We start from the raw sequence: 18,333 nt of genomic DNA, 5'->3' as shown, positions 1-18,333 counted from the left end.
AATAAAACTACGCTGTATTTACAGGAATGATAACATCCCTGCCCTAAAGGTCTATATCTATTTGAATGTGTAATTGCATAGGACCCTGAGAGAACCATGATATATGCTGATATAACTGTAACATAACCCTGATAGTACTCTCAGACAACCCAGAGAGAACCCTGGTAGAACCCTGAGAGAACACTTCACTCCACTCATAGGAGGAGGTAAACAGGGCAGGCTAAACAGTCTCCTATTTCTCTGAATTTATTTGCTGGACTTTATGGATTGAAGAGGAGAAAAATCCCAGTGGCTTTGAAGATTTGGAGAGGACTGGGGGTAGGCTATGCACTCAATATAAACACAACACAATATATGTGTGTGCGCGCTGAGATAGATTTTAGCCTCTGTTTGAAGTTCCACACTCCAACACTTTACTCCACTCTGGCAATTACTTAATATCAAGGATTAGATTGGGGAGAGGGCAAAGAAGAGGGATAGAGGGAGAAAGAGAGAGAGAGAAAGATGGAGAGGGGGAAGAGAGCAACTGGAAATGGGAGAGGCAGGGAGGGATAGAAAGAGAGGAGCGAGATAGAAAAAAGGTGGAAGAGAGTTGGTGGAGGTGGTAGACAGAGAGAAAGACAAGCTGTAGGGTAGAGATTTAGGACAGCACTCCACATGGAGAGTTGTTCTGTTTGGAATGCAAGTTGACTTTCTCCATGTGATACGGAATCGCTATCATTTTTAATTTTTAGAACACACTCAAGAACCTCCAGAAGCTAACCAGCTAACTAGCTACAAGCTATTTAGTCATTGTTAGTTTTTTAACCTGGATAACACTCGCCAGTCCAGCTTCCCTGCCCCATCCACCGCTGCCCCCTGGACACTGATCAATTGGCTACATAGCTGATGCACGCTGGACTGTCCATTAATCACGGTACTCCATTCTGCTTGTTTGTTTTATCTGTCGGCCCCGTTGCCTCGTCAACGCCATTTTACCTGCTGTTGTTGTGCTAGCTGATTAGCTACTGTCTCACCTACTGTTTTAGCTAGCTTTCCCAATTCAACACCTGTGATTACTGTATGCCTCGCTGTATGTCTCTCTCAAATGTCAATATGCCTTGTATACTGTTGCTCAGGTTAGTTATCATTGTTTTAGTTCACAATGGAGCCCCTAGTTCCACTCCTCATACCCCTGATACCTCCTTTGTCCCACCTCCCACACATGCGGTGACCTCACCCATTACAACCAGCATGTCCAGAGATACAACCTCTCTCATCATCACCCAGTGCCTGGGCTTACCTCCGCTGTACCCGCACCCCACCATACCCGTCTGCGCATTATACCCTGAATATATTCTACCGTGCCCAGAAACATGCTCCTCTTATTCTCTGTCCCCAACGCTCTAGGCAACCAGTTTTGATAGCCTTTAGCCGCACCCTCATCCTACTCCTTCTCTGTTCCGCGGGTGATGTGGAGGTAAACCCAGGCCCTGCATGTCCCCAGGCACCCTCATTTGTTGACTTCTGTGATCGAAAAAGCATGTCAACATCAGAAGCCTCCTCCCTAAGTTTGTTTTACTCACTGCTTTAGCACACTCTGCTAACCCTGATGTCCTTGCCGTGTCTGAATCCTGGCTCCGTATCCGCTACGAAGCCGTAGTCAAACGACCACCCCTCATCACTGTCAAACGCTCCCTAAAACACTTCTGTGAGCAGGCCTTTCTAATCGACCTGGCCCGGGTATCCTGGAAGGACATTGACCTCATCCCGTCAGTTGAGGATGCCTGGTCATTCTTTAAAAGTAACTTCCTCACCATTTTAGATAAGCATGCTCCGTTCAAAAAATGCAGAACTAAGAACAGATATAGCCCTTGGTTCACTCCAGACCTGACTGCCCTCGACCAGCACAAAAACATCTTGTGGCGGACTGCAATGGCATCGAATAGTCCCCGCGATATGCAACTGTTCAGGGAAGTCAGGAACCAATACACGCAGTCAGTCAGGAAAGCTAAGGCCAGCTTCTTCAGGCAGAAGTTTGCATCCTGTAGCTCCAACTCCAAAAAGTTCTGGGACACTGAAGTCCATGGAGAACAAGAGCACCTCCTCCCAGCTGCCCACTGCACCGAGGCTAGGTAACACGGTCACCACCGATAAATCCATGATTATCAAAAACTTCAACAAGCATTTCTCAACGGCTGGCCATGCCTTCCGCATGGCCACTCCAACCTCGGCCAACAGCTCCGCCCCCCCCGCAGCTCCTCGCCCAAGCCTCTCCAGGTTCTCCTTTACCCAAATCCAGATAGCAGATGTTCTGAAAGAGCTGCAAACCCTGGACCCGTATAAATCAGCTGGGCTTGATAATCTGGACCCTCTATTTCTGAAACTATCCGCCGCCATTGTCGCAACCCCTATTACCAGCCTGTTCAACCTCTCTTTCATATCGTCTGAGATCCCCAAGGATTGGAAAGCTGCTGCAGTCATCCCCCTCTTCAAAGGGGGAGACACCCTGGACCCAAACTGTTACAGACCTATATCCATCCTGCCCTGCCTATCTAAGGTCTTCGAAAGCCAAGTCAACAAACAGGTCACTGACCATCTCGAATCCCACCGTACCTTCTCCGCTGTGCAATCTGGTTTCCACAGTACTGAAAAGACAGTACTGTGCAGCCGTCTTCATCGACCTTGCCAAGGCTTTCGACTCTGTCAATCACCATATTCTTATCGGCAGACTCAGTAGCCTCGTTTTTTCGGATCACTGCCTTGCCTGGTTCACCAATTACTTTGCAGACAGAGTTCAGTGTGTCAAATCGGAGGGGATGCTGTCCGGTCCTCTGTCAGTCTCTATGGGGGTGCCACACGGTTCTATTCTCGGGCCGACTCTTTTCTCTGTGTATATCAATGATGTTGCTCTTGCTGCGGGCGATTCCCTGATCCACCTCTACGGAGACGACACCATTCTATATACTTTCGGCCCGTTATTGGACACTGTGCTATCTAACCTCCAAACGAGCTTCAATGCCATACAAAAGGCCTTCCGTGGCCTCCAACTGCTCTTAAACGCTAGTAAAACCAAATGCATGCTTTTCAACTAATCGCTGCCTGCACCCGCATGCCCGACTAGCATCACCACCCTGGATGGTTCCGACCTAGAATATGTGGACATCTATAAGTACCTAGGTGTCTGGCTAGACTGCAAACTCTCCTTCCAGACTCATATCAAACATCTCCAATCGAAAATCAAATCAAGAGTCGGCTTTCTATTCCGCAACAAAGCCTCCTTCACTCACGCCGCCAAGCTTACCCTAGTAAAACTGATTATCCTACCGATCCTCGACTTCGGCGATGTCATCTACAAAATTGCTTCCAACACTCTACTCAGCAAACTGGATGCAGTTTATCACAGTGCCATCCGTTTTGTCACTAAAGCACCTTATACCACCCACCACTGCGACTTGTATGCTCTAGTCGGCCTGCCCTCGCTACATATTCATCGCCAGACCCACTGGCTCCAGGTCATCTACAAGTCCATGCTAGGTAGTGGTCCTTCTGTAGCTCAGTTGGTAGAGCATGGCGCTTGTAACGCCAGGGTAGTGGGTTCGATTCCCGGGACCACCCATACATAGAATGTATGCACACATGACTGTAAGTCGCTTTGGATAAAAGCGTCTGCTAAATGGCATATATTATTATTATTATTATATTAGGTAAAGCTCCGCCTTATCTCAGTTCACTGGTCACGATGGCAACACCCACCCGTAGCACGCGCTCCAGCAGGTATATCTCACTGATCATCCCTAAAGCCAACACCTCATTCGGCCGCCTTTCGTTCCAGTACTCTGCTGCCTGTGACTGGAACGAATTGCAAAAATCGCTGAAGTTGGAGACTTTTATCTCCCTCACCAACTTCAAACATCAGCTATCTGAGCAGCTAACCGATCGCTGCAGCTGTACATAGTCTATTGGTAAATAGCCCACCCATTTTCACCTACCTCATCCCCACACTGTTTTTATTTATTTACTTTTCTGCTCTTTTGCACACCAATATCTCTACTTCTACATGACCATCTGATCATTTATCACTCCAGTGTTAATCTGCAAAATTGTAATTATTCGCCTACCTCCTCAAGCCTTTTGCACACATTGTATATAGAAACATGGATCACCACAGATAACACTGCTACTCCTACTGCTCTCTCTTCGTCCGCCCACGTGTTCTCGCACACCCCGAGAGCTTCTGGTCAGCGGGGTGGTGGCATCGTGATCCTTATCTCTCCCAAGTGGTCATTCTCTCTTTCTCCCCTTACCCATCTGTCTATCGCCTCCTTTGAATTTCATGCTGTCACAGTTACCAGCCCTTTCAAGCTTAACATCCTTATCATTTATCGCCCTCCAGGTCCCCTCGGAGAGTTCATCAATGAGCTTGATGCCTTGATAAGCTCCTTTCCTGAGGACGGCTCACCTCTCACAGTTCTGGGCGACTTTAACCTCCCCACGTCTACCTTTGACTCATTCCTCTCTGCCTCCTTCTTTCCACTCCTCTCCTCTTTTGACCTCACCCTCTCACCTTCCCCCCCTACTCACAAGGCAGGCAATACGCTCAACCTCATCTTTACTAGATGCTGTTTTTCCACTAACCTCATTGCAACTCCCCTCCAAGTCTCCGACCACTACCTTGTATCCTTTTCCCTCTCGCTCTCATCCAACACTTCCCACACTGCCCATACTCGGATGGTATCGCGCCGTCCCAACCTTCGCTCTCTCTCCCCCGCTACTCTCTCCTCTTCCATCCTATCATCTCTTCCCTCTGCTCAAACCTTCTCCAACCTATCTCCTGATTCTGCCTCCTCAACCCTCCTCTCCTCCATTTCTGCATCCTTTGACTCTCTATGTCCCCTATCTTCCAGGCCAGCTCGGTCCTCCCCTCCTGCTCCGTGGCTTGACGACTCATTGCGAGCTCACAGAACAGGGCTCCGGGCAGCCGAGCGGAAATGGAGGAAAACTCGCCTCCCTGCGGACCTGGCATCCTTTCACTCCCTCCTCTCTACATTTTCCTCCTCTGTCTCTGCTGCTAAAGCCACTTTCTACCACTCTAAATTCCAAGCATCTGCCTCTAACCCTAGGAAGCTCTTTGCCACCTTCTCCTCCCTCCTGAATCCTCCCCCCCCCCTTCCTCCCTCTCTGCAGATGACTTCGTCAACCATTTTGAAAAGGTCGACGACATCTGATCCTCGTTTGCTAAGTCAAACGACACCGCTGGTTCTGCTTACACTGCCCTACCCTGTGCTCTGACCTCTTTCTCCCCTCTCTCTCCAGATGAAATCTCGCATCTTGTGACGGCCGGCCGCCCAACAACCTACCCGCTCTACCCTATCCCCTCCTCTCTTCTCCAGACCATTTCCGGAGACCTTCTCCCTTACCTCACCTCGCTCATCAACTTATCCCTGACCGCTGGCTACGTCCCTTCCGTCTTCAAGAGAGCGAGAGTTGCACCCCTTCTGAAAAAACCTACACTCAATCCCTCCGATGTCAACAACTACAGACCAGTATCCCTTCTTTCTTTTCCCTCCAAAACTCTTGAACGTGCCGTCCTTGGTCAGCTCTCCCGCTATCTCTCTCAGAATGACCTTCTTGATCCAAATCAGTCAGGTTTCAAGACTAGTCATTCAACTGAGACTGCTCTTCTCTGTATCACGGAGGCGCTCCGCACCGCTAAAGCTAACTCTCTCTCCTCTGCTCTCATCCTTCTAGACCTATCGGCTGCCTTCGATACTGTGAACCATCAGATCCTCCTCTCCACCCTCTCCGAGTTGGGCATCTCCGGCGCGGCCCACGCTTGGATTGCGTCCTACCTGACAGGTCGCTCCTACCAGGTGGCGTGGCGAGAATCTGTCTCCTCACCACGCGCTCTCACCACTGGTGTCCCCCAGGGCTCTGTTCTAGGCCCTCTCCTATTCTCGCTATACACCAAGTCACTTGGCTCTGTCATAACCTCACATGGTCTCTCCTATCATTGCTATGCAGACGACACACAATTAATCTTCTCCTTTCCCCCTTCTGATGACCAGGTGGCGAATCGCATCTCTGCATGTCTGGCAGACATATCAGTGTGGATGACGGATCACCACCTCAAGCTGAACTTCGGCAAGACGGAGCTGCTCTTCCTCCCGGGGAAGGACTGCCCGTTCCATGATCTCGCCATCACGGTTGACAACTCCATTGTGTCCTCCTCCCAGAGCGCTAAGAACCTTGGCGTGATCCTGGACAACACCCTGTCGTTCTCAACTAACATCAAGGCGGTGGCCCGTTCCTGTAGGTTCATGCTCTACAACATCCGCAGAGTACGACCCTGCCTCACACAGGAAGCGGAGCAGGTCCTAATCCAGGCACTTGTCATCTCCCGTCTGGATTACTGCAACTCGCTGTTGGCTGGGCTCCCTGCCTGTGCCATTAAACCCCTACAACTCATCCAGAACGCCACAGCCCGTCTAGTGTTCAACCTTCCCAAGTTCTCTCACGTCACCCCGCTCCTCCGCTCTCTCTACTGGCTTCCAGTTGAAGCTCGCATCCGCTACAAGACCATGGTGCTTGCCTACGGAGCTGTGAGGGGAACGGCACCTCAGTACCTCCAGGCTCTGATCAGGCCCTACACCCAAACAAGGGCACTGCGTTCATCCACCTCTGGCCTGCTCGCCTCCCTACCACTGAGGAAGTACAGTTCCCGCTCAGCCCAGTCAAAACTGTTCGCTGCTCTGGCTCCCCAATGGTGGAACAAACTCCCTCACGACGCCAGGACAGCGGAGTCAATCACCACCTTCCGGAGACACCTGAAACCCCACCTCTTTAAGGAATACCTAGGATAGGATAAAGTAATCCTTCTCACCCCCCCTTAAAATATTTAGATGCACTATTGTAAAGTGGCTGTTCCACTGGATGTCATAAGGTGAATGCACCAATTTGTAAGTCGCTCTGGATAAGAGCGTCTGCTAAATGACTTAAATGTAAATGTAAATGTATATAGACTCCCCTTTTTTTCTACTGTGTTATTGACTTGTTAATTGTTTACTCCATGTGTAACTCTGTGTTGTCTGTTCACACTGCTATGCTTTATCTTGGCCAGGTCGCAGTTGCACATGAGAACTTGTTCTCAACTAGCCTACCTGGTTAAATAAAGGTGAAATAAATAAAATTAAAATTAAAAATATGAGAAAGACGATGATTCCAAAGCCAGTTCTTTCCCTAAATCTTCTTACCATTCAAATGGAATGTTGTTTAAACATTCTGAGAACAAATCCAAACTGTTCTGACTGTTCTAGGAGTATTTGTTTTTAAGTTGCAGTTTGAGAATGTTTTACTTGAGTTCCTTTAAAAATGTCCTGGTTGGTTTTATTAACACTCTGAGAACGGAAATTATAAGTTATTTGAAGGTAATTAAATAACATTCTGAGAACATTCTCTAAATCTTGTGAACATTTTCTTATGGTTATTATTGAAAGTTTTATTAACCCTCTAAGAATGAAATGCAAAGGCTTTTGTACATTTTCGAATAAGACTTTTCATAACACTGCAAGCTTATTTTGGGTTCGATTTGTTTTACTCCAAACACAGAGAGACACAGAAATGAATGCAAACACATGTATTGTTTATTGTGATACGGCATCAATGAGTTTCAAACCTATGATCTTCTGTTCGCTATCCATGGAATTAGTCCACTGTGCCATCATGTTTTTTACACATGTCAGCTCTTATTTTTAGCCTATTCAAACAGACCCCAATTCAAAAGAAACAAAACGATTGTGGCTGTGACCGCGGATGGTGGCTGTTTAAATCTCTGCTGTTTGTTGCTGTTTCCATCGGCCATGTGAGCTGTGCTGGTTTGGTTTGCGCGGAGTACCAGCGTTAGCCTACGTTGTTACCATCATGGCTCCCAAAGTTAAAGAAGGTGGAAGTAATGGAGAGGACAGTGTTTCACTATCAGAGGTGCGTGATCTTTAAAATCAACAAAAACATGTCTAAAAGCAATTGTTACAGCAACAGGAAAAGAGCTTCAAGAGCTTTGTCCAAATACTGGTGGACTCAACAAACAAAATAATGGATGATCTGACCAGAGACGTCCAATACCTTAAGAACAGTTTGCAGTTCTTCCAGGGAGAGGTGGACGTCCTGAAAGAGACTTGCAGCAAAATTACAATAAACAATTCCACACAAAATTGGCACTGTCTGTGAATCATTATCACACATGACTGGGAAAACAGGCTATCTAGAAGGACAATCCATGTGGAATAACATTGTTGTGGATGGTATACGAGAGTCTCCACATGAGACCTGGACAAAGGATAAAGTGAGAAAAACGACCACTGAAAAGCTGCAGATGGATCAAAGGAACATTGAGGTGGGGCGTGCCCAAAGGTTGCAAAAACCTGTAACCAGCCCAGGTGACAGACCCAGGCTGATAGTGGTCAAGTTACTAAGGTTCAAAGATGGCTGTTCTGTAGAGAGCCAAGAACTTGAGAGGAACCAACATCTTCTCTGAAGCTGTGTGCCAGAGGCGGAAATAACTTATCCCAGCATTAAGCTGCCAGAGAATGTGGGGACATTGCGTAGATCTGCTACAACAAGCTCTTTGTTCACCCTCCCTCCCAAAAGACTGGGAGGAGCGAGAGAGCCAAGCTTCCGGCACAGTAGCTTCAGCCCAATATCACAAACAAACACCAACAAGTGTCCTATTTTTTTGTCTCCACATTATGCCTATCTCAGATAAGCTACCCAGGGAAGGGCTAAGAATAGCCAATACTAGTATATGTTGCCTTAGAAATAAGGTTCATGAAATTAATAACTTGATAACATTGGATAACATTGGTGGCATGGGATAACATTGAGGGGTAGATCAGCTTTAATATTGCAGATAGATTGTAGCCCCATATATATATATATATATATATATATATATATATATATATATATATATAGTACCAGTCAAAGGTTTAGACACACCTACTCATTCAAGAGTTTCTTTATTATTACTATTTTCTACGTTTAGAATAATAGTGAAGACATCAAAGCTATGAAATAACACATATGGAATTATGTTGTAACCTTTGCATATTTGAGCTGTTCTTGCCATACCATGGACTTGGTATTTTACCAAATCTTCTGCATATCACCCCTACATTGTCACAACACAACTGATTGGCTCCAACACATTAAGAAGGAAAGAAATCTCACAATTTAACTTTTATCAAGGCACACCTGTTATTTGAAATGCATTCCAGGTGACTATCTCATGATGCCGGTTGAGAGAATGCCAATGACCCGCCACTATGTTCCACAGCAGGGAAAACCCCATAATTGATATTTTTCCAACTTGAAATTTGATGACTTTTCCTAGCGTGACACCAACAAAAACTGAAATATCGCCTTTGTTCATATTTACATGAAAACTGTACACCACCAGGGTACAACGATCGTCTTAAGGTCAGCTTTGACCCGGAGTTATAAAATCATTTACACACACACACACACACACACACACACACACACACACACACACACACACACACACACACACACACACACACACACACACACACACACACACACACACACACACACACACACACACACACACACACACACACACACACACAATGAGATATTGAGATTATGTGTGCTACTGATTGAACTCATCCAGCAGCTCCTGAAAAATGAATATCACCATGGTTGGCACAGTTAGAAAGAACAAGCCTGAGCTCCCCCCTGCACTCCTCGCAACAAGGTGGAGAGACGACTTCTCATCAAAGTTTGCCTTCACCCCCACCACCACTCTAGTGTCTTACCTCCCAAAGATAAACAAGAATTTGGTCCTCCTGAGAACACTGCACAAAACAGCTGATATCAGTGATCGTGAGGACAGGAAGCCAGCATCGTCCTGGACTACAACCACAACAAAGGAGGCATGGACAACCTGGACAAGGTGATTGGAGCTTGCAGATGCAGGATGATGGCTGCCCGCTGGCCCTTGGTCATCTTCCATAACATCATTGATGTGTCCTCATACAATGCCTTTGTGATATGGAACAAGATCAACCCTGCCTGGATGCCTGATAAGCGGAACAAGAGGACAGTGTTCCTGGAGCGGCTGGGACAGGCACTTGTAACCCCACACATTCAAAGAAGGGAGCGCATCCCCCGCACAGCAGCCTCTGCAGCTCTTGTGAAAGCTGTTCAGGGGGCTGAATCGTGTCCTGATCCACCTGAGGCTGCAGTTGGGGCAGGCAAGAGGAAGAGATACCAATTCTGCCCCGCAAAGACAGTCAAACAAATACTATGTGCTGCACATGTGAGAAATACATCTGCAAAGTCCATGCACACACATTTTCATACTGTCCTACATGTGCTAATTCGAGTTGATTGATTTATGTTCCTCACGTTTTAGTTTTGTATCTATTATCTTATTTTATTCATATTTATTGTTGTTGGTACACCTTGTGGGTGGGAGCAATGATAAAAAATGGGAGAATATTACAATTTTGTAGTTGAAATCTTTATTGTACAATATATAAGAATATATCACTATGTTGGCAAAAAATTCAAGACTGTTATTGTTTCACTTTAATAAAATACATTCAAAACAACTTTCTGCACATGATGAATGGCAGGTTGTTTCTTCATGCAAAATAGCTTTGGGGTTCAAATTCAATTAAGCTCCTTTATTTTAGGGGTTTAATGAAGGCGGGTCATTTTTGACCCTTAGGACAAAGGGAGAATACAGAATGTTAAGACTACACAAGGGTTAAATGAAACTGATATTATTTTTTATTTATGACAATTTTCTTTAACCAATTAGGGTCTTCAATGAAGGGCCAACAGAAAAATGCCCTACTTTTTACCTTCCACTTGCCTCTTCCATTTTTGCATTAATGCTGGAATTAGTTAGGGTAGAGCAGACATTTCCAAATATGTTGATAGCTGCATGTGAGATAACTCCACTAGTCCTATTTATACATGCTACATGATAGCATGTTTTTATTCCAATTTTTTACATCTATTTTTTAAATCTATTAGTATATTTGAATTTAACAACAATATTAGTTATATTATTTTTGGTGGATTAAATTGAAATTGCAACCAACTTTCTATGTTTTATTTTTTTTAATAGTGATATTTGGGAGATTATTTCCTTTTGAAATAACCGAAAGTGCAACGTTGTAATCTGAATAAAAGGAAAAAGGACATTCTTGAACATGGGGTGAGACATTCATATTAATTTGCTAGAGAAGCAGTTCAGATTTAAGTTAAACTTTTGTATGACTGAAGCTTTTAGTGAGAAGTCTAATGTTTAATATTTAAGAATTTCTGCCCCAGAACTTCATAGTCATTGTATAAATAGGCCTGCTTAATTTTGTCTGGCTTGCCATTCCAAATAAAATGGAATACTTTTTTCTCATACATTTTAAATAACTGTTTGCTAGGTGTAGGCAAGACCATAAGCAAATTGGTAAACTGGGATATGACTAAAGAGTTATTCGGGGTGATTTTTGTCCTCTCAAGAGGAAGCTTCTAAATGTGACAAATGGCTGTAACATGACCCATGTTATCACTCATCCAACTACAGTGCATACCGATAGTGTTGGATCTGTGACATCCACCTGTATTGATCACATCTTCACTAATGCTTACAGAGCTTTGCTCCGAAGAATCATCAGTTCCCAATGGCTGTAGTGACCATAACATTGTGGTAATAACAGGGAAAGCAAAAGTATCAACGACAGGTCCTAAAGTAAACGATAAGAGATCATACAAAATGTTTTCTCATGATTCTTTTGTTGAGGCTGTAGAACATGTATGTTGGTCTGATGTGTATGAGGAACTGAACCCAGATGCAGCTCTGAGAGTGTTTATAAAATTATTCATGTCAATTGTTGACAAGCATGAACCAGTTATGAAATTAACTGTGAAAACTGTTAGAGCCTCCTGGATTGATGATGAATTAAAAATAAATTATATAAAAGTGGCGGCAAACAAGTCAGGCTGCTCAGCTAATCGGTTGACATACTGTATATTTAAAAAGGTTGTGAATAAACTTAACAAAAATAACAATAAATTACATTGCCAAACCAAGATAAATGACATAAAACACAATGAAAAAATACTTTGGAGTACGTTAAATGTTATCATGGGCAGAAAACCCAATTCATTTTCATCAAGATGATGAGTTATTTATGACAAAATGTTTTGATATTGCCAAAAATGTCAATGACTATTTCACCAGTAAAGTGGGAAAACTATTTTTATAATGTACTGTGACACAAATTCCAGATTTTACACATAGTCAAATAACATACAGTTCACATATCCATACACACCACGCAAGACATGCCATCAGGGGTCTCATCACAGTCCCCAAGTCAAAAACAAATTCATGGCAACAGAGCCATGATCGCATGGAACTCCCTTCCATCTCCAATTACACAAGAAAACAGCAAAATGATCTTTAAAAAATGTATAAAACATGGCACAATAGGGATTTTGAAGTGACATACACACAAGCACGAACACACAGACACGCTATCACACTACAACACACACATACTGTACATGACTGTAGCCTACCTCTGCGATGTGTACTGTGTACAGCTGGCCATGGAAAGTTGGGGAGTTGTCATTCACGTCTCCTATCTGGATATTTACTGTGTCTTTGACCACCTGCGAAGGCACAAAAGGTACTGATTTGTTATTACACAAACACACACAGGCAAGGAGAAATAAAGATACCCCCCCACACACACACACACACACACACACACACACACACACACACACACACACACACACACACACACACACACACACACACACACACACACACACACACACACACACACACACACACACACACACACACACACACACACACACACACACACACACAGTACCTACACTATGCACAGCAGGGCTTCCCCCTAAAAATAAAACATCTTCAAACATACAGACTGCATCTGAAGCAATTTATTTTTAGATGTTGTTTTCTATAGGCCTATTTATTTCCCCAACACATCACAAATTGTAAGCAATTGTAAGCAATATTTTGCTCCCCTGTAGTAGAGTATATTGTGATAAATTGCAGGCCACACTACTTCTCTAGAGAGTTTTCGGCTATACTTTTAGTGGCTGTTTTATTTACCACCACAGACAGATGCTGGCACTAAGACCACACTCAGTTGTATAAGGAAATAAGCAAACAGGAAACCACTCACCCAGAGGCGGCGCTCCTAGTGGCCGGAGACTTTAATGCAGGGAAACTTAAATCAGTTCTACCAAATTTCCATCAACATGTCAAATGTACAAACTCCACACACAGAGCACAAAGCTCTCCCTCACCCTCCATTTGGTAAATCCGACCACAACTCTATCCTACTGATTCCTGCTTACACGAGCCTACCAGACGAGCTTAATCAATTCTATGCTCGCTTTGAGGCAAGCAACACTGAGGCATGCATGAGAGCATCAGCTGTTCCGGATCACTGTGTGATCACGCTCTCCGTAACCAACGTGAGTAAGACCATTAAAAAGGTCAACATATACAAGGCTGCGGGGCAAGACGGATTACCAGGACGTGTGCTCCAGGCATGTGTGCTGACCAACTGGCAGGTGTATTCACTGACATTTTCAACATGTCCTTGACTGAGTCTGTAATACCAACATGTTTCAAGCAGACCACCATAGTCCCTGTCCCCAAGAACACAAAGGCAACCTGCCTAAATTACTACAGACCCGTAGCACTCACGTCCGTAACCATGAAGTGCTTTGAAAGGTTGGCTCACTTCAACACCATTATCCCAGAAACCCTAGACCCATTCCAATTTGCATACCGCCCAAACAGATCCAAAAATAATGCAATCTCTATTGCAATCCACACTGCCCTTTCCCACCTGGACAAAAGGAACTCTTATGTGAGAATGCTATTCATTGACTACAGCTCAGCGTTCAACACGATAGTACCCTCAAAGCTCATCACAAACCTAAGGATCCTGTGACGAAACACCTCCCTCTGCAACTGGATCCTGGACTTCCTGATGGGCTGCCCCCAGGTGGTGAGGGTAGATAGCAACACATCTGCCACGCTGATCCTCAACACTGGAGCACCACAGGGGTGCATGCTCAGTCCCCTCCTGTACTCCCTGTTCACCCAAGGCCAGGCATGACTCCAACCTCATCATTAAGTTTGCAGATGACACAACAGTAGTAGGCCTGATCACTGACAACGATGAGACATCCTATAGGGAGGAGGTCAGATACCTGGCTGTGTGGTGCCAGAATAACAACCTATCCCTCAATGTAACCAAGACTAAGGAGATGATGGAGGACCGAGCACGCCCCCATTCTCATCGACGGGGCTGTAGTGGAGCATGTTGAGAGCTTCAAGTTCCTTGGAGTCCACATCAACAACAAACTGGAATGGTCCAAACACACAAAGCCTCAGAATGTCCCCTCAGAAAACTAAAAAGATTTGGCATGGGTCATGAACTTCTCATAACGTTCTGCAGCTGCAACATCGAGAGCATCCTGACTGGTTGCATCACTGCCTGGTATGGCAATTGCTCAGCCTCTGACCGCAAGGCACTACAGAGGGTAGTGCGTACGGCCCACAACATCACTGGGGCTAAGATGCCTGCCATCCAGGACCTCTACACCAGGCGGTGTCAGAGGAAGGCTGATAGACTGATCTCTCTAATACCGCATGGCAAGCGGTATTCCCCCAAACCATAAGATTCCTGAACAGGCAATCAAATGGCTACCCAGACTATTTGCATTGTGTGCCCCTCCAACCCCTCGTTTTACGCTGCTGCTACTCTCTGCTTATCATATATGCATAGTCACTTTAACTATACATTCATGTACATACTACCTCAATTGGGCCGACCAACCAGTGCTACCGCAGATTGGCTAACCGGGCTATCTGCATTGTGTCCCGCCACCCGCCACCCACCACCCGCCAATCCCTCTTTTACTCTACTGCTACTCTCTGTTCATCATATATGCATAGTCACTTTAACCATATCTACCTCAGTCAGCCTGACAACCGGTGTCTATATGTAGCTAGTTCTACAGCCTCGCCACTGTATATAGGCTGTCTTTTTACTGTTGTTTTATTTCTTTACCTACCTATTGTTCACCAATACCTTTTTTGCACTATTGGTTAGAGTCTGTAAGCATTTCACTGTAAGTTGAGAACTTGTTCTTGTAACATCAATGATCAAATCAAATCAAAGTTCATTTGTCACGTGCGAGAAATAAAACAGGTGTGCAAATGAACTTGGATTTGATTTGATCATTGATGTTAAAGCTTCTTTATTTATTTAACATTTATTTAACTCTCTCCTCTGCTCTCATCCTTCTAGATCTATCGGCTGCCTTCGATACTGTGAACCATCAGATCCTCCTCTCCACCCTCTCCGAGTTGGGCATCTCCGGCGCGGCCCACGCTTGGATTGCGTCCTACCTGACAGGTCGCTCCTACCAGGTGGCGTGGCGAGAATCTGTCTCCTCACCACGCGCTCTCACCACTGGTGTCCCCCAGGGCTCTGTTCTAGGCCCTCTCCTATTCTCGCTATACACCAAGTCACTTGGCTCTGTCATAACCTCACATGGTCTCTCCTATCATTGCTATGCAGACGACACACAATTAATCTTCTCCTTTCCCCCTTCTGATGACCAGGTGGCGAATCGCATCTCTGCATGTCTGGCAGACATATCAGTGTGGATGACGGATCACCACCTCAAGCTGAACCTCGGCAAGATGGAGCTGCTCTTCCTCCCGGGGAAAGGACTGCCCGTTCCATGATCTCGCCATCACGGTTGACAACTCCATTGTGTCCTCCTCCCAGAGCGCTAAGAACCTTGGGGTGATCCTGGACAACACCCTGTCGTTCTCAACCAACATCAAGGCGGTGGCCCGTTCCTGTAGGTTCATGCTCTACAACATCCGCAGAGTACGACCCTGCCTCACACAGGAAGCAGTGCAGGTCCTAATCCAGGCACTTGTCATCTCCCGTCTGGATTTCTGCAACTCGCTGTTGGCTGGGCTCCCTGCCTGTGTCATTAAACCCCTTCAACTCATCCAGAACGCCGCAGCCCATCTGGTGTTCAACCTTCCCAAGTTCTCTCACGTCACCCCGCTCCTCCGTTCTCTCCACTGGCTTCCAGTTGAAGCTCGCATCCGCTACAAGACCATGGTGCTTGCCTACGGAGCTGTGAGGGGAACGGCACCTCAGTACCTCCAGGCTCTGATCAGGCCCTACACCCAAACAAGGGCACTGCGTTCATCCACCTCTGGCCTGCTCGCCTCCCTACCACTGAGGAAGTACAGCTCCCGCTCAGCCCAGTCAAAACTGTTCGCTGCTCTGGCCCCCCAATGGTGGAACAAACTCCCTCATGACGTCAGGACAGCAGAGTCAATCACCACCTTCCGGAGACACCTGAAACCCCACCTCTTTAAGGAATACCTAGGATAGGATAAGTAATCCCTCTCACCCACCCCCCCCTTTAAGATTTAGATGCACTATTGTAAAGTGACTGTTCCACTGGATGTCATAAGGTGAATGCACCAATTTGTAAGTCGCTCTGGATAAGAGCGTCTGCTAAATGACTTAAATGTAAAATGTAAATTAACCAGGTGGGCAAGTTGAGAACAAGTGCTCATTTACAATGGTGACCTGGCCAAGATAAAAGCAAAGCAGTTCGACACATACAACAACACAGAGTTACACATGGTGTAAAACAAACATACAGTCAGTAATATACAGTAGAAAAATAAGTCTATATACAATGTGAAACAGTATAGCAAGTAAAACACTCGAATGGTAGATTTGAGGTGGAAAAAAGTGCAAAGTAGAGATAGAAATAATGGGATGCAAAGGACATAAATAAATAAATAAATACAGTAGGGGCAGAGGTAGTTGTTTTGGCTAAATTATAGATGGGCTATGTGCAGGTGCAGTAATCTGTGAGCTGCTCTCACAGCTGGTGCTTAAAGCTAGTGAGGGAGATAAGTGTTTCCAGTTTCAGAGATTTTTGTAGTTCGTTCCAGTCATTGGCAGCAGAGAACTGGAAGAGGAGGCGGCCAAAGGAATAATTGGTTTTGGGGGTGACCAGAGAGATATACCTGCTGGAGTGCATGCTCCCACCTTTACCTAGCAGGGTCTTGTAGATGACTTGGAGCCAGTGGGTTTGGCGACGAGTATGAAGCGAGGGCCAGCCAACGAGAGCGTACAGGTCGCATTGATGGGTAGTATATGGGGCTTTGGTGACAAAACGGATGGCACTGTGATAGACTGCATCCAATTTATTGAGTAGGGTATTGGAGACTATTTTGTAAATGACATCGCCGAAGTCGAGGATCGGTAGGATGGTCAGTTTTACAAGGGTATGTTTGGCAGCATGAGTGAAGGATGCTTCGTTGCGAAACTTTGGATTGGAGATGTTTGATATGAGTCTGGAAGGAGAGTTTACAGTCTAACCAGACACCTAGGTATTTGTAGTTGTCAGAACCGTCCAGAGTAGTGATGTTGGACGGGCGGGCAGGTGCAGGCAGCGATCGGTTGAAGAGCATGCATTTAGTTTTATTTGTATTTAAATGCAATTGGAGGCCATGGAAGGAGAGTTGTATGGCATTGAAGCTCGTCTGGAGGGTTGTTAACACAGTGTACAAAGAAGGGCCAGAAGTATACAGAATGGTGTCGTCTGCGTATAGGTGGATCAGGGACTCACCAGCAGCAAGAGCGACATCATTGATGTATACAGAGAAGAGAGTCGGTCCAATAATTGAACCCTGTGGCACCCCCATAGAGACTGCCAGAGGCCCGGACCACAGGCCCTCCGATTTGACACACTGAACTCTATCATAGAAGTAGTTGGTGAACCAGGCGAGGCAATCATTTGAGAAACCAAGGCTATCGAGTCTGCTGATGAGGATGTGGTGATGAACAGAGCCGAAAGCCTTGGCCAGGTCAATGAATACGGCTGCACAGTATTGTTTCTTATCGATGGCGGTTAAGATATCATTTAGGACCTTGAGCGTAGTTGAGGTGCACCCATGACCAGCTCTGAAACCAGATTGCATAGCGGAGAAGGTATGGTGGGATTCGAAATTGTCTGTAATCTGTTTGTTGACTTGGCTTTCGAAGACCTTAGAAAGGCAGGGTAGGATAGATATAGGTCTGTAGCAGTTTGGGTCAAGAGTGATCCCCCCTTTGAAGAGGTAGATGACCACAGCTGCTTTCCAATCTTTGGGAATCTCAGACAACATGAAAGAGAGGTTGAACAGGCTAGTAATAGGGGTTTCAACAATATTGG

The 18,333-nt window shown here is 45.6% G+C and overlaps 1 protein-coding gene across 1 annotated transcript in view; it reads right to left on the bottom strand.

Annotated features, from left to right (window-relative positions):
- Positions 1-18,333, bottom strand: part of LOC124041504 (cadherin-23-like) — a 640,482-nt gene that overhangs the window by 422,813 nt on the left and 199,336 nt on the right. The window contains 1 exon segment of the mRNA XM_046359178.1: positions 12,592-12,684. Coding sequence (XP_046215134.1) covers positions 12,592-12,684 — 93 coding nt within the window.

The sequence above is a fragment of the Oncorhynchus gorbuscha genome, linkage group LG08 (genome assembly GCF_021184085.1).
Source record: "Oncorhynchus gorbuscha isolate QuinsamMale2020 ecotype Even-year linkage group LG08, OgorEven_v1.0, whole genome shotgun sequence".
Classification (NCBI taxonomy): domain Eukaryota; kingdom Metazoa; phylum Chordata; class Actinopteri; order Salmoniformes; family Salmonidae; genus Oncorhynchus; species Oncorhynchus gorbuscha.
The sequence above is the reverse complement of the archived record's forward strand: the minus strand, read 5'-3'. Positions and strand labels throughout refer to the sequence as shown.